Source organism: Thunnus maccoyii, chromosome 14 (assembly GCF_910596095.1).
Source record: "Thunnus maccoyii chromosome 14, fThuMac1.1, whole genome shotgun sequence".
In the NCBI taxonomy this organism is placed as follows: Eukaryota; Metazoa; Chordata; class Actinopteri; order Scombriformes; family Scombridae; genus Thunnus; species Thunnus maccoyii.
Window position 1 is genome coordinate 12,264,406 of NC_056546.1, and position 21,241 is coordinate 12,285,646.

At 40.1% G+C, this 21,241-nt stretch overlaps 1 protein-coding gene across 1 annotated transcript; it reads right to left on the reverse strand.

Moving 5' to 3' along the window:
- Nucleotides 1–836: 836 nt before the first annotated feature.
- LOC121911907 (coiled-coil domain-containing protein 6-like) lies at nucleotides 837–20,042 on the reverse strand. Its single transcript, XM_042433848.1, has 9 exons — nucleotides 19,688–20,042; nucleotides 18,411–18,560; nucleotides 16,310–16,438; nucleotides 15,181–15,284; nucleotides 13,857–14,017; nucleotides 10,746–10,902; nucleotides 7,987–8,087; nucleotides 5,909–6,030; nucleotides 837–2,097 (listed from the first exon to the last, which is right to left on the reverse strand). The coding sequence occupies exons 1-9, from the start codon at nucleotides 19,940–19,942 to the stop codon at nucleotides 1,903–1,905; spliced, it is 1,374 nt and encodes a 457-aa protein (XP_042289782.1). The 5' UTR covers nucleotides 19,943–20,042; the 3' UTR covers nucleotides 837–1,902.
- Nucleotides 20,043–21,241: the final 1,199 nt, after the last annotated feature.

Sequence of the window (21,241 nt, forward strand, 5' to 3'; positions counted from 1 at the left end):
TTGCTGAGATTCTTCAATAAAAAACAAAAATGTCAACCTCTTGACGGCACCACCAGAGTCATTAATACTCATTATGATACATTGTCTGTACAACATGAACATCTGTACCAAAGTTTGAGCCAATCCAGGTAGTAGATGCTAAGATATTTCACTGAATAAGTGAAAAATTTAACATTAGTCATTAGAATTTACCTACTAGGGACCAATCCATTTAAAAAAAATTCACTCTGAACCACAAAGTCAACCTGATGGTGGCACTTGAGGAAAAATTGGGGGATCACCAAAGTCTGTAGGATTCAGCCTCTGGAGAATAACTGTAGAAAATTTCATGGCAATGCATCCATTTTAATGTAATATTTTCAGTCAAGCCAGCATTTGGTCAGTCCACCACTTTGATCCATACTGAAATATATCATATATCCATAAATATTGGATGAATTGCTATCGAGTTTTATACAGACATTCAAGGCCCCACATCACTAAATTTACATCTAATGAGAAATGTTAATATTTCTTTCTGCCTTCTCAGATAGGTTGTGAGCTTCGATGGTACGGATTTATTTAAAAAGGCACAAACATTTTCCATCAACTACTGAAGAGGTTTGACGTGATGTCATGATTTCAACACAGAAAATTCAAGTGAAGCTAAATGCACAAAAAGATCAATCTAGCTGTAAACCTGTACACCTGTTAGAATCTGTTAAATTCAGCATGTGCATCAAATTACAGTCTCCTGTCTCATTAAAGATACTGACTGTTATAGGCAACAGTTCTCATGTCAATATTAAACTGTTTCTCATAGTTCTCACATTACATAAAACTGACAATTAAAAACATAAGTTGTCATCTCAAGAGCTTTAATCATACATAGAAATTTAGTTCAACAGTACCATTCATTTAGAATGTTTTAGCAGTATGTATATTTAGTGTAAAGAGCATTATGTTTTTTTTTTCTTTTTCTGATGAGGAATATCCATAAGGATGATAGAAGCTTTCAGAAATACACCAGAGAGAGAGAGAAGAGCAGAGAAGAGACTGAGTACATGACTAAGTTGTAACACCTCAGACTACATTTTAAACACCTCAAAAGGCGACATTTATCTGTGGTTTATGTACCAGTGTCCATCCTTTTTTTTTTTCGTTTCATTTTAACCGTAGAGCAGCAGAGCCTTGAATGTTTTCAGGAACAAAAATAACTGTGGCGAGAGCTCCGTTTGATCAATGCCCTATAATGGATAATCCTAGCAGTCTTCTATGACACCTCTCGTTGACCTAATCAATGCCGTGTTAAACTTGGGGTCAGGGTGAATAGTTTACACTGCCTCAGAGACAAAGGGAGTGGGGTGAGCTGGAGTGGAGACATTACTGCAATCGAGTGTCATATTATAGGCATGAAAAGAATCGACCACATCCATTTATCAATTCATCCATTTCTCTAGCCATACATCCATCAATTGATCCAAACATCCAACCTATCAGAAAACACCACCATGACACATACAGTATGTGCTGTTTGTGCTATCTTAGAAGCGCCACAACAACAATTCCAACCAGCTAAAGTCCCAAGCAAAGAAAAAAAAAAAACATAACATGTACAAGACAGAATGTGGAACAGATAATTGGCCTACAAATCCCAGAAGCGATTATTTTTCAGTCCATCCATTCCTTTTAAGAGTAGTTAAGTAACGCCACGCGTGGATTTGGCAGGCGACTAGCTTCACTGAGGGTGCGCTGCCGTCGTTTCTCTCCCCTCGAAAACTTTTGAAGCTGCTTCTTTTGTGGAGTTGGTAAAGAGTAAGAAACTTGACTTCCAGAGCTGTTAATGATGGAAGCTGCTGTTGCGGTAGCGTCGTGGCATTCAGTGGGCGCGCTCACGCGCAAAGACAGAGACTGTGTGTGGCGTTAAGGCTGGGAGGGAGGCTGCTGTGCTGCGTGCTGCGACATAGCTGCCGGGGAGGACATGGACTGAACCATGGGCTGGGCTGGTGGGGGCAGCGGAGGCTGAGGCTGCTGGGCCCCTGAGTGCGTGTTGGGGGAGGGTGGGGGTGTCGGACGTTTGAATTTGTCAGGGCTGGTGCTTCTTCTTGGGGAGGGCCTCTGTTTGAGAGAGAAATAGTGAGAAAGAGAGAAAATGCATGAATGAATATTCCTTATCTTACAGTGAGAAACTGGATGGCTCAATTCTAAACATTTCCTAGAAAATGGAGTTTGCAGCAAACTGAGGTCTTTGGAGAAAGTTGGTCCAACCAATGTCACATGAGGATATAGTCATATATCTTTTTTTTCAATTCTTTCTTTTATTTTAGGTAGATACAGCACATAAAAAAGAGAGGTAACTGTGGACAATGTATCCAGTATTACAAACTACTGAAGGAAAATAAGATTGTGAAGGGCTGTGGTCACTTGTCTCAGAGTTTTCCTCCCCTTAGCTGTTGGTCATGACCTGACAACTACAATCCCACTCAAAAGAAAGGAATGAGAAAAGAAAAAAGCAGTTTAGAGAAAAATGTAATCTGTCTGAGGTTCTGATCTCGCAGACAGACTTCTTTCCCAGTTTTACTCCTGGGTGGGCTGAGTGATGATGGAAAGATGTGGTCTGTACAATCCACATGCAACAAGGGAAAATGAGTGAGAGCAAGAGAGGGTGAAAACTAGAAAGACACGGGTCCATAATGGCATGAAACAGTGGAGGGAAAGGTTTAAGTATGGAAGGAATAAACTGCATTGAAAGGAATTTAAGCACTATCATTATTATTGTTGTTGTTGTTATTGTTAAGTTATTCAATAATTTAAATTGTCTGTACATAAATATGGCTTTATGTCTTGAACAATAATCTTATGAATTCTGCTACTGCCATGGAGTTTGGTCAAAAGTTTCAACACTTATCACTGTAAAGCAACAACAAGGATGTCAATCACACTGAAGTGTTCAGTAAACACTGGTGTTTCCCTAAACCTACTTTCTAAAACTTGCCCACATTTTGAGACAGTTCCTCAAACCAGGTGGCATTTATAAAAAGGGGCTGGCTAACCAGGATTATTTAGGCCTCTAAAGTATCAGATTCTGAGAATTTAACTGACTAGCCAATATGCCACGTTATTCTGCTTTACTTTACTCATTTTGTTAAAGGACCAATGTGTAGGATTTAGTGGCATCTAGTGGTGAGGTTGTAGATTGCAAACACTGGATAACCCCTTGCCCCCCGCCTCCCCTTCCAAACATGTAGGAGAACCTAAGGTGGCTGCAAAACTTGCAAAAAATGCAAAAGGCCCTCTCTGGACCCAGTGTTTGGTTTGTCCGTTCTGGGCTACTGTAGAAACATGGCAGGCTCCATGGAAGGGGACCCGCTCCTTATGTTTAAGTTAACAAAAACAAAACAATTCTTATTTTCAGGTGATTATACACTAATTAAAACATTGTTATGAATGTTATAACATGTAAAGGTTTGAATGAGAAAATAAAAAAGGGGTGAATGGTAATTTGTGAAAAACACAAAAATAAATAGAGTTGAACTTGTAGGAAACAAAATCATTACAAAAGGTTAAGGGATTAGTCAAAGTTGTCTCACAGTTGTGGTCAAGATCTCGGTCACAGTGACCTGAATAGCACAAAACTGGTTCCCAGGAGAATGAGAGTGGGAGACAGAAGGAGACATTACATAACTCTGTGGAGTAATGAGCAGGTACAGATGAGCTGGGTCAAAGAAAATTCTTCTTCTACACTCTCTTTTTAAATCACATTGTCAAACTGTTTTAAAACCAACAGATGACTCTCTGACATAAAAAGGAACCTTTAGTGCTCTTTTTTCCAAAACATAAGGTATTATGTATGTTAAAACAAGTGCACACAATCGCACAATTTCATTTACTAACATCTTTAAAAGTCCATTTCCCCTTTAATAGTAAACGTAAAACAGAGCAGTCAGGCTGTTTACAAAGCAGTCCTGCTGTCTGATATAACCTTATTTGACAGACTGTTAATGTAGGTGTCAAAACTAAAACTACAAATACAATCATTTGATAGGAGAGCGGTTTTAATGGGGCAATGACCCTGCTATAAAATAATAAAGTGATTAATAGTGCCATAAATAAAATGTGTTCATTCAGTTATCACGGAAAAGATAAATGCACAGCTGACTAGACCTTGGGACATTTATACAGCTAGATACGTTCTCCTTTTATCAATGGTATGAGTGCGCTATTTTATGTGATCTAACAACAATATCTGCATGAAGATCAAGCCTCCTCTTTGGCAGGATTAAGGTTTGTGAATGTTCACTACCATGTAGACTTTTAGCCCTTTTTACTCCTGTTGATAAATATAAAAAAATAGATATAAAACAACTACATAATCCACAGGGTTTATCAGATGTGGATGTAAAGACAGTCTACCTGAAAGACTGTAGTTAACCTCATAACCTCATAACATAATTATGCTGGAGTAGAGAAATAAAAGTGTCCCAATACTGACCGATTGTACTGTAAAGCTGCGTTTTGACTGCAGGAACTTTGTCCAGGAACTAAGAACCTTTTAAGGAACTCAGTTCCTCTACCTACATTTCCACCAGAGAGGGGTCCCTGCTGGGGGGGGGGGATGGGTAGTACTTTACCAAAGTATAGGAACTTCGGGGGCAGGGTTTGCAGGGATGACCATCGTTGACTGGTCAAACAAACACAGCTGCTTCAACTTGTCTACTACTTCATTCATGAGACAAGAAGTGCTCTAGTATTGATTTGGGAGCAGTTGAGGAAGATTGGAGGACATTTCTCTTCGTTTGTTAATGTTAAAAATAAAGTTAGGCTTTGTTGTCAGCTTCCTGTCTCTTTTAAAAAAGAACAAAAGAAAAAGAGAGAGAGCACGAGCGACAGAGAGTCAGCGCGGCAGTGGTTGAGCGAGCTAGAGAGTGAATGAAGAGAGAGTGGCAGTAGTGAATGAGAGAAATAAAAGGTTATTTTCTGATTGTTTCATGGTGGTTGTGTTCAAAAGCATAAATACATAAACATCAAACACTCAACAGATGATTTACTGTGGAGACAGATGCTCATAGTTTGTTTCATTTTCCTCCTCTGCATTTCTCCTCTTCATTGAATCATTCATCACATCCTACTCATGTAACAGTAAATAAAAACAACAACAACAGGACAAACCTGTGTTGTTTTTTCCTGATGTGTGAATGCTTCGTTTCAAATGCCGCCGTAATTTTTACAGTTCTCATGGGTCTAATTTGTATGGTCTCCCTGGTTCCTCAGTTGTGGTGGAAATGCAAACAGGACTACACCACAGGGACTTTAAGTTCCAAGTTTGGTTCCTGAGATTAGTTCCTCTGGTTCCAAAGTACCTGGAACTTTTGGTCAAAATGGGGCTTTGGCAACAACAGTGGCCTTGAGATTACAACTTAAAGACTGATTTACAAATATTTCAATGAAAGAGAAGGTGTTCTCATTTATTGTTAAAAGTCAAAACTGTCTGAGGCCTTTTTACCAACTATAATATTATTAATAGTGGAAAATCTCACTCTATAACATGTGTATGTACAAAAAAAAAGATTCTCTCCTTTATGTGCCTGAGCTCACAATTGAAACTTTTCATTGCATGATTTGTTTATTATTTATTTCTATTTACTTGGAAAGCATCTTGCTTTTCACCCACAGCTTAAAAATGTAGCAATTTTGCAATACAACCATTTTAAATGTGAACCAGTATTTTTACATTTTAATTGGAGCAACAAAATTTTTATTGGATCCTCAAACCTTTTGCAAAAAAAAAAAAAAAAAAAAAAAAAGTTGAGACCCGCTTTGCAAACTCCAGACAACTACGACTAATCTGAGTAAAAATGGAAAATGCCATATCCTGAAAACACGGCTTGCCAGATGTTTGGTTATGGATGTGTGGGTGGATGTTACTTACCGCTACAGCGTGAGAGGAACTTCCGTGGACGTGCAGGGCGGGGGTGTTGTAGTGGGAGATGGCAGCTCTAGACAGCGTCGCTGGAGGGGTGAAGCCAACTGTGTGGCTGCCATATGAGAGACCTGTGACAGAGACAGGAAGACAAACAGGAAAAGAAAGTTTCACATCTGTACTTTTGTACAAGTCATTATTTAACTCTTGACTTCGGCTCTGGGTGTCGTTTATCGCTCTACTTAACGCCAGTTGCACTATTACAGGTGAATGCGACTCATAACCTTTCTGACAGAACAGAAAAACAGCAGTGCTCGGACACCTAGGGCTGCTCGATTTATTTTCAATTACGATTTTGGCTTTCAACAATTATGAAAACAAGATTATTGAGATAAAACGATTATTGTGCTGCATTCTGTTTTCTCGTTCTGTCTAGTATTACAAATCCAGCGCATTGTGTGTCGGAGCAGCCAGACAGCGCAGTGAGAGACAGACAGTGAGGCAGAGCGGAGTTCTTCCTCACAGCGCCAATGTGTCTAAATTTAACAAACTATCAAATGTTCAGCAGTGGAAACTGACTTATTTAGACATCTACAGGCTACTTTGTTTTAGTTTCAGTCAGACTTTGGATGCTTTTATTTTAGATCCAAGGATTCTTCGCTCCATGTAACCGTCTCTCCTTTCATCCAGCCGCTCGGTGCCGTGCTTTCTCTGTCTGCAGTCTGTTATTGTGCACATGCTTACTTGTAAAAAGCTGATTAGAAACCTGGTTACATGTATACATGGCAGAGAAATCGGTGTTATTCAGGGAGTGAACTCTACCTGTGGAAACCAGGTTTTTCTAATCCCATATTCAGATTACAGAAAGCAGGTTTCTTCTTCACACAGTTAATGATTTCCGTCTAACCTCTTGTTTCTCAAAGTAACATGATGAATAATCATTTTAGTATTAATCACTCCGCACAACATGCATCTTAACAATCACTACAATAACATGATCTCAATTATTTTGATCTTAGTTATTTTTATTTAGTATTTTTATATTATTTATTTAAAAAAAAAAATCTATTTTATTTATTTATCTCTTTTTAAATTTGTTTTTCAGTTAAATTATATTTTAAATTCAAGGTAATCCACTGTTGAAAAGACAATTTATGCATGATGTTTGCAAAGTCAGTGAGTAATCGTGAAATAATCGTGATCTCAATATTGACCGAGATAATGGTGATTATGATTTTTGCCATAATGGAGCAGCCCTACTGGCACCTGAGGTCTGTTTTTATCACTGAGCAAACCTTCAGCCTGTAATCTGATAACTTGCTGAATAATACCAAACATGATTAAGCAGACTTTAAAAGGCAACATTTCCCCCTGCACAGTGCACGGCATTTGGCAGAGGGAAAATAGTGGGAGGTTGGGGATTTATTATGAATTCCTCTATTTGCAGTTACTAACCTGACATGTTTGTGTAATTTTGTTTCTTTTCCTACACTTTTTTTACACTCAGTCATTCATCAATCAATTTTAGATCATTTATTACAATTTTGAAATTCTTACAGATGTGATAAACTTAAAAAAGTGCAACTTTGTTTTTCTAGTTTTGTGTATAGCAGTTCAGCAGTTGACTCCACTAGAATACTGAATTGTTATACACACACATCATCTTTCATAAACTCTGTAATCCTAAAAATGAATTTGTTATGCAAGCATGATGACTTTTTATGATCCTCCTGATTTGCAGACATAAGGTTTTTTGATGCTGCCAGGTGTATTATGGAAGAGAGCAAGAAGTGGATTTGATTGGACAGTGAGGACAAACGTTTATTTTTCCACTGTGATTTCTTTATGGCTCCACTGACCTTTTGGAGACTTAACATTGTTAATGAATGCTTGTTCCAGATTTGACACTAGATAAATTGGATTTCAATGGTGAGCTTTGTAACAAAGATAAAGCTCGTTTTCTGGCACCAGTGATATTAACTGATATTAAAGGTGCTTTTTATTGTTGTGAGGCCAATTATCCTTGACAGAGCATACCTCGTTGACCTCTATATTACATGGACAGTGGCCACCTTAAATGCACCTACCAGGTGATATGGGTCGGCTGGAGCTGGGAGAGGGGGTGTAGGGGATGGGGCTGGACACGGTCCTTGCTCGCAAGCCCTGTGCAGACATCTCGTTGAAGTACCTGAAGGGATGAGACGACCGGTTAATGAAATTTCAGTAAAACACAGAAAGTTTAAGTAGAGAAAAAAAGTTGTACAACATGAATAAGGATGGTTAATGAGAGGCCCTTTCCGGTGCAGGGTGAAAATCTGTTTTACCATACTTAAAAGTTTGTGTTTAAAAAGTGCTCCATTTAGTCTAACTGGCAGATAAGTCAACCATAAAAATTTGCAACTTAACTGAATTCTGTCCCTCTGGGGACCTGCTACTCCCTTAATAGGGTTGGGGACCGAACCGACCGAATCACATTGGAACTAAGGAGTACTTATTTATATTAGATCAATCAGTGCCAAATTTCAACACAACCAACTTGAGAGCGGGCTGTGTTGTGAATTCAAATAAGTATTTATAAGATTCCTTATGAGCCTTTCGGAATGAAAAATCCCTCCGAGTTCACCGCTTCTTGCAAGTGCACATGTGGGTGAGACAGTAGGCTCTATATGTTAGAAAGAAAGAGAGACAGCGAGACTATGTTAACCCTGCCCTAAACCTACAGCTTGTTCAAGTCCGACACAGTCAGGGCGATGGCGAGCCAAAAACGGTTGAGTTTTCCCAACCCCATTAGTAACTAACCTCACTGCTACAACTCCTAGATCTTGGGAAGGATATCACATGTGCTTCCTCCAAGACACACACACACAACAGCTTTCTCACACTGTGCACTAGTGACTGTGACAGGCTGGAGGTTGTACGGACGGGTTTGGGAGGGGAGAGGGAGGTAGGAAGCAATTTTACAAAATGTTGTAAATAAAAGTGTTGAAATTGAGAAGTTTGGACTTATTTTTTACAACTGATATTACACATTTGTTATTACAGAGTAAAGTGCCAGAAAAATGGTACTGTTGGGTACTGGTCCGGAAATCCAAATACTGGTTTAAATGTGAATGGTGGAGCGCCCCATTAGCTGAATGGTTACTGCGCATGCCACATAACCACAACGTCCCTGGTTTGATTCCGGCCAGGGATCTTTGTTGCATTTCATACCCATCTCTCTCTCCCTTTGTTTCCTGTCTGGCTCTTCGCTGCTCACTGTCCAATAAAGGATAAAAAAAGATTAAAAAAAAAAAAACAAGACCAGGTCAAAAACTAGTATATGGCTGGACTATTTTCCACTCATATTTTGGGATGTTTGATTTGAAAGAGAACTTATTTTAATTGTAATTATAACTATTCTAATGACCTATCTGTTAACTCTCCCTGCTCTCTCATCTGTTTCACTCTGCAGATGTCTCGTTTTTCACGCTGCGTTGAGTGTTTTGTCAGTGTGACTGTTATTTGGGGTGCATGCGCCTTTCTTTCCCAGTCGATGATCACAGAGGCGGCGGTTGAAACTGTTAATTAAAACTTTTTACAGCATTATGGGTGTAAATTCAAGAGGCTTATCTCTGCCCGGTTACAGCAGTTACAGTCAAATAAAGTGCACCTGCAGAGCGGCAGTCCCACACTAAACTGATATAACAGCCTACATGAGTCACATGTTTAACCTGCAAGACTCATTTGGGCATCACACTGGACAGTAGAGACGCTGGTACGCGTTTGTTTAAACAGGAGTTCAGCCAACTTCGCTGCAGTTAACAGCGGAAACACTCAGCCCAACCAATGGTGACACTTCATCACTCACTCACAGATAACTGCGGTTATAGGGCTGGTCCAGGAAACCAAAAAAACCAAAAAAAACTGACCCAAATTTTTTTTTTATCCAGTTATTATATGGCATCTTTTAAAAGGCTACAAAAGTGTATCAGAAAACAGGAGCATAGACATAAAAGCCTAATAACTAAATAATTAAATAAAAAGGACACTGACATGACAGGCATTAATGTCAGTGCAGGAGGAAATATAAAAAGATAATGAGATGTTTACAGTATTAACTATACTAGATGATCTAATACTAAGGGAGATGGAGTATTGTTTCAGTGTTTTATGACACACATAAAAGTCCTGTCTGGATTTCAGCATGGAATTGGGGCCATCTTGGTACCACTTGGCTGTCTGAGCTATCGGGGTGATGACTGCTAGTAGTAAAGGGGATCTGAAATAGGAGTTAAAATAAACCGTTTGCTCAAAGAAAGAAGGCCGTTTTTGGCTAAATGGTCTTGATTTGGCTCCTTTTCAGTTACAGCAGGACAACACAGATCTGGCAAAATAAAACTGAGCTACTACTAATTATTTTAATGTTTGCCAGTGTAAACACTGGTTTCTAAAGCAATCATGACAGCATAGGCCTGAATTGGAACCGCATGTATTAAACATTCAAAACATTTATTTTTTATTATAGGAAAAGAAAAAAATACTGAGGCAGTGTGGAGCTGTTTAAAGCTGGGTGGGTTGTGTGTCTGACGGCAGCCTTGCTTAATAGACATCATGTTGTTACTTTGCTAATCACTAAAAAAAGCCTAATACATCACTAACAATGACTGGCAACAGGGAGAGCAACTGCTGTGTGCTGAGGTGGCACACATGCCTGCTTTTTGTATCCCTCCCTCTTTTGTTCCTTCATCTTTTCATTCTCACAGGTTCAAGCCCCCTTCATCCAATCAGCGATGTCAGCCGTGTATCTGCTGATGCATGTGACGTGATTTTGCAACCAATCGGTCGTATCGTGTGTCCCATCCTTTACCTCTCGTCGTCCATCTCCAGACTGGATTCACTCTCCGACAGCTGTCTGCATAGGGCCTCCCTGCGCTCCATTTCTCTCTGAAGCTTTCTCTGCAGCCGGATGTTCTCCTCCCTCATGTGTCGCTCCTCCTCTATGTACTGGGCACGCTTCTCTGTGTCTGGGAGGGGACACAACAGAAGGAATGACATCAGTTGAGATATTGTCTAGCTGGGCTGTAACCAACATTGTCGATCAGTCTGTGGAATATTTTCTTGATTAATTGTTTGGTCTATAAATCATCAGAAATGATGAAAAATGGCCATCATAATTTGCTAGAGCATAAGGTGACATCATTAAATCTCTTGTTTTGTCCGACCAACAGTCCAAAACCCCCAAATTTTCAATCTACTATAATGTCAGACCAAGAAAAGTTGAAATGAGTAAACAATTAATCCATTATCACAATAGCTGAAGATTAAATTTATGTCAATCAACTAATCAAGTAATTGACTAACTGTTGCAGGTCTTTTGACAAGCTCACATCCTGACCACTGTATGTCAACATGAACAATGACTGTATTAATATGCAGTATCGTTGCACTTGTAAAAACTCCACAACAAAAATAAAGAGCTTTATCCAAGAGCTGAAAATAATCTCCTCCAAAGACCTCCAAGAGCAGCCCTGTTTGTTTGTTTGTTTGTGCAGTACAATGTTAGTTCTGTTTCAAAAAAGAACCAGAGTGGGTCAATGCCAATCTCTAGTAACTCAATGGATTAAAATAAGTCAAGCAATGTCATGAGCCGCTTTCTCATATGAACTCCAGACAATGTCCAGAGAATTAGGTCCAGACATTGTCTGGAGTTGCCTTTCACACATGTAGCACACAAAAGGAGATTGTCTGTGTCAGACCCTTGCTCGCCTAATGGAAATACTCTATCTGATTTAGGTGAGAGGTGGCACATGGGTAGAGCGTGCAGGGCAGGACGTGACGCAAAAAGTACGCTGCGGTTGCAAGTCAGCATTTTTAAGCTTTTCACCAGAAAACGGTTTTTATTTTACTAGAAATTGCAGTATGTCCTCTCTCCCATTAGTGCTAGCTTTCACAGCGGAGCGCTCAGGGCCAGTCAAAACAATGCAGCTTAGCTGGCCTTCTGCGTTTATCCAGTGCCAGCCGCGTGATAGAAACGTCATCAACACGCCCACTTGCTCGCCATGAATTCTCTGGAAAATAACCTGCTGTATTCACACATGGGCTCAATTGGGCATTACACGAATTTTGTACTAGGGGGTTGGCGGGGTAAAGTCCGTTCAATGTCCGCTCCAACTGATTCAGACAATTGCATTCTCACATACAGCTCCTCCAGGTAATGTCGCGATAACTTAATGGTCACAGTGCATGTGTGAAAGGGGCTATGGAGGGTTTCTTTTAGTGGCACTACACTTCTTCTACTTCATTCAGCATCTCAAACTATGTGATAAAGGTTGGACTAGCTACTCCCTCTAGAGGCCAAAACAAGGCATAGGCAGAATAATGGTGAGTCAGGCTTTCAGGCATGTGTTTAGACTTCCATTAATTAATTAATTTCTTCATGTTCCCTCAAGATAAAACAAAACCCGACTGAACAACAAACAAGTGTTATTATCTTCACCAGAATTCTGCACTGTGAGATGTTTGTTTTATGATGTCCACGCCCTGACTTTGTTCTTCAGTGGAACCCATAAAACATGAAAAGCTCTGTTTTCAATGTGCCTGCAAACATAGATGATTATGCACTGGACTCATTTGGATTTCAGCTCCCAGTACCACAAGCCCTCCCAGTCTGTGCTCTCTCCATATGCATCATGTTTTGGGGAGACAATCCAAATATTAAAGCATGTTATTGAGGAGAGATACTAGGAGAAGATAGTTTCATGTCATTGGGATCCACAAGTAATCAAATGTTTACTATATTATTTAATTGCACTTTTGTTTAACTGGTCAGTGGACTTTCCCTGATGTTTTCTTTAAAGGAATAGTTAAACATTTTGGGAAATATGCTTAGCTGCTAAATATAAGATTACGGCCAGCAGGTGGTTACTTTAGCTAAGCACAAAGACTGGAAATGGGAAAACAGTTAGTCTGGCTATTTCAAAAGGTATCAAAATCTTTATTTTCTGGTGCATTAGTTTTCAAAATAACCCAATATCCTAGGATATTTGAGAGTCACCTTCTGAATAATGTTCGATTTACTGGCCATTTTTAAATAACCTGTTAGCCAAAGCAGAAGCATATGGGCATGTTATGTAGCAGATAATGTGAATATGGTTGTTTTATGCATTAAAAAGATTGCTCCAAGTCTCAAATGTTGGACCGCTGCTGAATGCATCAGCAAGATAATGTTTCAGTCACAAGTGTCCTTAAATACACCAACAAGGACACTTCTCAGAATAGTACCTGCCAGCAACTGCATTTCCTTGCAGTATTAGTGCATGTAATATATATATATAATGCAACAGTTGAGCTGTTTAGCAAATCACAGGTAAGGTCTCAAAATGTTTTATTATCTGTGTCTCTGGTTTTAGGTCATAACTGTTTACATCAACAGAAATGACAGACTGCAAGTGCAGACTGCGAGCTCAGCAATCGTCCATCCTCATGTCTTTGCCCCGTTCTGAGAGATGCATGTATGTAAATCAAATGCAAAGTCAGTCAGAACAGACAGAGTTTGTTTAGGGGGTAAATACCTTACAAAGACTCAACTCCGTCAAATTTAAGATAAAGCTCAGATATCATGGGCACCTCTTTCAAGAGGGAAAAAGATTGTTGACCGTACATAACAAGACTTTCTTAGAGGCTTGTTCTTGACTATTGTGCTGTCCCACTTCTTCATATACCCTTAGGTATAAGATGACCAATGAAAAACAAGAGCTTAATGATGCTGTAAACTGTGTCATTATAAGGAAAGAAAGTATCCAGTTCCTTCTAGTCTACGTAAAACAAGCCCAGTCTGGGTGTAGGGTGAATTTACCCCTCATATCTTAACTGAGGATCGGTTTTACCCAATCACATCCTTCATCACCACTTGAGGGCACCTGCCAACCACAGAGCGCACACCCCCTTGGATCATGTGACAGTTTGAGAGGCCACTTACGCTGCAGCTCAGTGGTGCGCAGGCTTTTCTTAAGCCTCTCCACCTCATTCTTCAGGAAGCGGATATGCCGCATCATGTTCTCTGGTGAGTCTATCTCCATGGAAACGTCTCTTGGGGAGGGAGGGGCTGACACGGGCTGGTCCAACTTCTCCTGAAGGATTCTAGTTTAGAAAAATATATAAAATACGCGTTATTAGAATTAATCAACTGAAATGACAGACAAAAACACCTTATGACTTTTAGAATAACAATCTATTTGAGATCCCCAACTTTTAACACAAGCCTAGACAGACTATTTATTCAGTTTTTGAAAAATGAAAAACCTTTTCACCCTTTTCTCATTTGTCGCATCTTCAGATTGAAAATGGCTGCAATTTGAAATAACTGACAAATTATAGATATTATCAGGCCATCAGGAGGTAATTATCTAGCCTAACGTAATTTACTTTTCTAAAAACATTGCCCTGAAATGTTTAATATAAATCAGAAAGATACTATTTTTCGATAATTAGTAATTCTAGTCTGCATCACCACTGAAGCGGAGTCACACTTTCATTATTCATTTCACTACTCATCACTGAAATATGGGATACACGAAACTCAGTCCTGTCAAAATAATGCATTTATCCTCATGTAAGTTAAAACTTTTTTGGAAAGTCAAAGCAGGCCACTGCAGGACAGCTTTCAGTGCAAGATTTAAATAAATCTATGGGAGAAATATTTATATTATTACATATTTGGAATGTAAGTAGAGTATTTTCATATGGTCTGTGTCACCGCCAACCAAGCGGGTTTAATATTTATGAGCTGTGCTGAAACTACAAGCCGCTTTACTGAGTAGTCAATCCATGAAAAATGAATCGACAGCAATCTGATTAATTAATCACAGCTTCTGCAGTGTGGGAATTTGCAACTTCTCTCTGCAACATTTAATTAGAAACTGAATCCAGTTGAGTTTTTTTTAACCGTTGCTCAGACAAAAAAGACACTGAAAGTTGACACCCTGGGCATTAGGAACTTGTGATGGGCATTTGTGCTCATTTCTCACGATTTATAGATTAATTGATCAATTAATCAAAACATGAAAATCTAATGAAAATAAAACATTTCATCAGTTGCAACCTTATCTATTACATAACATTATTTCAGTGGTCATACTGACAGTGGGAGCCTTTGTCTCTTCCGTTCAAACACGTTCAAACATGTTCCAGTATGGATACGGACTTAAACAAGCTTTAAATCCAGGCCTACAATACACAGATTGTAAGATATCCACCATGTCTAGATACTGCAATGGTTATTACATAATATGATCATTACATACCTTTTCTCAGCCTCCAGTTTGTCCATCCGTTTCCAAAGTCTGTTGACAAGGGCTTCTTGTTCCTGCTCTAATGTGTTCTCAAGGTCGATCTTCTCCCGCCTCAACTGGAGAATAAAAACAGAGACTGACATTAGGAGATAGAAAAACCTTGATATTGAAATGCATTCACAGGACGGCACACAAACACACTGTACAGCAAACCCTAGCTCTCTGTCCAGATAAGCTTCTCTTTCATCAAGTTACAGTCGCTATGCCTGTTTGTGAGTGAGCCACAGTGACAGAACAACAAAGCAGGATAGTCTATAAAGATTCCTTTATTGCCAGCTGATATAAAATAAGCTACCCTTTAGTGTTTTTTCTGTTGAAATTGGGGCTGTGCGATATGACGATATATATTGTGTGATGATAGAAAAATGTCTATCGTTTCATATTATGCTCCATCTAGGGATGTAACGGTACACAAACTTCATGGTTCGGTGTGAACCTCGGCTTTGGGATCACAGTTTGGTACGATTTCAGTACAGCAGGAAAAAAAAAGAAAAGTAGAAAATAACATTTTTTAAAAGAGGGGCTACTTCTGTCGCATGGACGCAGTTTAGGTATGAAAAGTCTGACATGGACCAGAAAACCATAATTTGCAAGTTATGCCGCAGATTGGTCCCCACAACAGACTCAAACACCACTAACCTCTTTTACCACCTACGCAAGAATCATGTCAAAGTATTTATGTGTGTGAGATTTTGGTCATATTGCACAGCCCTAGATGAAATGAGGTAATATTTTGGTAAACATGTTAAGCTCTGTATAGTCAAAATGCACAGAAGCATTACAAATGAATCACTCTGACACATACATTAACAAATGAGCAGGAAGAATGTATGCATGGCTGCATATTCACTGTCAAATCCCATCATTAGAGCATGGAAATATTATGGAGTGGCTTCAGCACACATGTTTGACTCGGCCACAGACGAAAAATGTTTTTTCCAGTGAACATTCAGTGGGAAGAATTAAGGATAGTTAAACTTTGGCATGTCACTCTACTACAATAACTGGACATGCAAGTTCAGGGATAAGTTGTTCCACACTGGATGCTGAAGTCTTTCTTGCACTACCACAATAAGTATACCTGTTCGAGGGTTAGCTGCTTTGAGATGGTTTCATTCTCCATCTTCTTGATCTTTTTCATGAGCTTGTTAACCTGGAACTCCTGCTCCTGCTCCAAGTGCTGCTCCAACTCTGCCTTCTCATGCTGGAGCTGGGATAATAAAAAAAAGAGGAGGATAATGCGGAGACAGAGGGAAAGAAGAGGAGGTGGATGAAACAAGAGAGATGAGAGAGCAGGGAGAGGAGTAAGAGCGCAAGAAGAGCCTCATGGTGAGTCACATAAAAACTATTTGATGACCACAGTGAACAAACACACTGTTGTCAGATCATCACGTTTAAGCTTACACATTGATAGTCAAACAAAACAGGAAGCCAATATTACAATTCTATCGGATTTGTGGTTTAAACTTCCCAGAGGAATAAACAGTGTAAAATAATGATCTGGCAACCAAAGTAACCACCTTTGGCAGTAAACCAATACAAAGAAAGGGTGCGGCTCAGCACCAATTCAAAATGGGACGGCTGTTTAATGGATTATATAAGCGATTACTCATTATGGGGAAAGGGATGCAAACTCATTTATAGGAAAAGACTGGAGAGGGAAAAATAACCATTTCCATTATGCTAAAAAAGTGGTAGAACACCTCACAACAACACCATTTGTTTTAACTTACAATGACTACATTCATATGGAGTTCTCTGAAGTATTCTGGATAAAAGAACGGGTCACCAAATTTTGCCACACCCAGTGCAGCCATTTTTTCCTCTAATTAACACACTGACAATTTGGAGGAGTTGTTTTGATAATGCGCCTCCCTTCAGCCATTCCAACTACCATCACAGCTATTGTATAACAGGCCTCCACCCCATTGTACTGTGTGGTGAGTGGCAACTATGACTCTGAGTCTGTGGTGTGTGAGCATGTATCTGTTCATTTTCAACCTCACAACACCTTGCAGAGATATTTTATCCTGCTTGGGTCCTTCTGTCCTTTCGAACTGTTTGTAAGCACCGCATGCTCTGAGTGCATGTGTGTATATATGAGTAACTTAGTGAACATTTTTTTCCATCCTTCTCTCATGCATTAGTAATAACAATTGAGCCAAAACAGTGTGAGACATTTTATCAGTGTCCTCTCTAAAAGAAACCTCTATATTGGCACTTAAAAAGATATCAGGAAGAGGAATGCAAATTACATTGTACATCAAATTGACAGTGTGTAGGTCATAAAATGTGCTGGGGTGAAACGTCCATCATCAAAGGTAATGTCGGGGAGAATGCAAGTCAGACAAAATTGTTTAAAAAAAAAAAGTGTTTCTGCACAGGAGCATTCGCACACCCAGTAAAATAAATGACCACATTTCCGCAGTTCTCTCTCTCTATCATCACAGGAGTATAACGCATGCCCCTGGATACACACACACGCGCGCGCGCATGCACACACACACACACACACACACACAGACAGACACTATAAGCTGTCTACAGGCAAAGGCAGATACAGGCCTGTTTCATGTTAAGTGAGAATGCAAGATAACAAAATCCCAAACAAGTCCATCTGTATGACCTTAAGCAGGGTCTGCTGAGGCACTTGCACGTGTCCCTTCCAGATTCCCTCTTTTTGCACATCAACAAATCATTAGTCAGCCTACAGCTAGCCATCGAAAGTGTGAGAGCATGCTGTGTGCTCTGCAGTTGGAAAAATAAGATGTGGAAAACAGACTGAACCAAATAACCGACAGACGGGAGGAGAGTAATTTGAGAGTCATTTAGAGTAGCTACAAGCCGCAGTGAAGTCATCTTGAGCCTTTCCAGGCTTCAGGCAACTACCAATACAGTTGATGATAATGTACTAGCTGCTGAACACTCATACGTAAGGTTGCGTGCAGAGACACACAACCGGCGAGATCACTTTGAACAATACTACAACCAAATACTTTGCATAAGTGAGCATTAAATAAACATTGCTGTGCCACAGCGATATTTGCTATTAATATGATAGGTAATCACATAGGGTGACTGCTTGAGGCTATTCTCCATTGTGCAAAATAATAAGTCTGGTATAATCAACCTCAACCAGTAGACAAGCACTGGCATTTTCCCATCTTGTTCCCATCACTCACATGCATGAGTTTCCTTGACAGTTCATTGGTGAGAAATTCCTCCTCCTTCTCATAGTTGACCGCCAAGGTCTCCTTCTCCTTCTGGAGGGCCTGGATCTTCTTAAACAAGGTGTTGCTGATAAATTCTTCCTCTTGCTCCGCTCTTGCTTGCTGTAAGAGAGAGACAAATGAAAAACAGGAAAGCACCAGTGAAGCAGAATCATCGATCTGGCACATCAGTATGTTGGATTTGCACATTTATCTTAATTACATTGCTACAACAAGCAGTGTTTGCATATGGGCGTACTGTAAACACACATACTCCGATCAACCGAAATCTGCTGCAGTGAAGTGTGCCAGCCAAAGACGAAGCAGAATTTCCCCTGATGACTCGAGGTTTTGCAGTAATGGGTGGCTTACTAACAGTGAGGGGAAGAGTGAAACGTGGGGGCACTGAGGAAATGTGTTAGGACTGCTGCTGTAACAGCTACCATTACAGTGTGATGATACAGCACCAGTCTCAAATTCTCCATCCTCATTCTTCACTGACCTCAAAGCTAAACTGTTCTGCAAGCTGGGAGAATGTGTCCGTTATTAAAGAACAATGAGAGGGGACAAAAGAAACCCAACATCTAGTTATAAGCCTCACACATCCCCAGAGGATGATCAGTGTGGCTCACTTACCAACATATGAGGTTGGCATCAGGCTAGCTCGCTAAGTTTGGCCTACATACTTCCCATCTATCCAGATCGGTTACACATTTTTATGAAGCGGAGGCTGATTAACCGACCACGAAGACATATGACGCATTGGTCTATGCCAATGCTGCTGCTGCCGGGGTATTTATTTTCACTCAGTAATCGTGTCCTGGTTGGACATAACGTGGTGACAATGTCCAGCAGTGGGTAGTCAGCTGACACAAGTCCGGTAACTTACATCGTGAGGTGCACAGCTCATCTTTAACGCCTCTTAACTTAGCCGCTGAGCTAACGTTAGCCAAGATTAGCAACGCAAAAACAAAACAAAGCTTACTAGCTGGCCATCGCTGCCCAGCCATCTAGCAAACGTTAGCTCCCTGGCTAATTTAGCCACCTTGCTAATGTTAGTACAGCTAGCAAAATATTAGGATGCTGTGCTCCATTACAAATATTCTATACATGTAACGCATTAAATGTGGTAACATTTACTATTTAGCACAACACAAACAACACTGGTCACAGCTAAATTACTGACAAATGTAATATAATAATTGGCGTGGGGCTAGCATCTAGCTAGTTCGTTAGCTAACATTACTCACAATGGTGACGCTAGCTTTGCGGAGGTCCCGATTCTCCTCCTGCAGGGCTTTGCACTTGAGTTTGAACGTCTCCAGCTCAATTTTAAGAACTTTATTCTCTTGTTGTAGCGAGGCCAGGCGGTTCGTCAGTTCCTCCAGACGAAACTGTGAAATGACTATGCTGGGTTTCCCCGAATTTGAAGCGGAGGACGACATCGGGGTGGCCGAGCTGCTCCCCGCTCCGTCGGTGTCGCTCTCGCTTGCGCTGTCCGCCATGGCTGTGCGACAGTGTGGAGCAGAGGAGGGGAAGACGACGGCAGCTGCAGCGTGTGAGCAGCGCAGATAGCAGAATGGTACACCGTGTGACCTTGCTCACGCGTGTCTGCACAGCGCCACCATCAGGCTGTCTCCAGTACCGCCCAAATGCACCCCTGACGAATGAAACTGAAACATTTAATACATCTTTATCAGCTCCATGCACGCATGAGTTACCAACCGGACAAAGTACAGCACCAAGACCCCAGACCATAAATCACTTCATTAGCTGAAATCTAGAGGGCCTTAAAGTGGGTCATGTATCATTACCTTGTCCATCTGTCCTTTCTTGTTTTGTAGATGGGCTCTGAGTAAAAAAATACATCCTGGATATTCTAAAAAATAGATATGTGTTTAACCAAAGGACAACAAACGGGGGTCACTAAGGGGCCACAGATGATTTTGTGGCATGTCATCATAAGGATGATATAGGAAGATCTGCTGTAGCCTATAGGATAATAAATAAACAGTAGGTGGCAGAGCATTTCCCTATTGTGTTCCACCTCTGTAACAAAGTACCACACTCATTTTGGACAGTACCACTAGTATTACTTTTATAGTAGTAACTAGTACTTTCACAGATTAGTCTCATCCCTCTGTGCGATGTATAAAGTTGCAGAAAATGTTGAATAAATTGCATAGAATATCCAGTCGCTATGGGCTATGTAATGTCAATAAATCACACAGCAAACCCTAGAGAGCCTAGACTAGGTTAGACTCCTTTGAAAGCATTTTTTCCCTCCACTTTATCATCTGTTATCACACAGAGCGATATCCTTATAGGAAACTTCTGCCCCCACAGGGTCTCCAAGCAGCCCCCGAGATTCTTGCTCAAGGACACTTTGTTGGGAAAGAAACACATAACTTTGAAAGGACACTGTCTGTCCTTACACTGTTACCCTGCTTCCGGTACATTACATCATGAAAAAATTTCAAGGACACAAAGACAAGAAGAGAAACAATCGTATTGCGAAATCAATGCATTTTTATTTTTTTTTTTTATTTTTAGGTTGATTTTTTTTTAAAGACGTCTGAAACATTTGTGGTGGCATCATTGCTGCTATAGCCTCTAAAAGACCTTGAATAACCAAAGTGCTAGAATAGTTACATTTCAATGGCTTCACTCTGTTAGTAAGAATTGTACATCAAAAAATCTGCTCAGGTGAAAACACATATCAAACAAAATTGACAAAAATTGATAGTTCAACCATATCAAAGGATCCTCTACCCCCTGATTGACATAGTAGTATAAGGGGATGT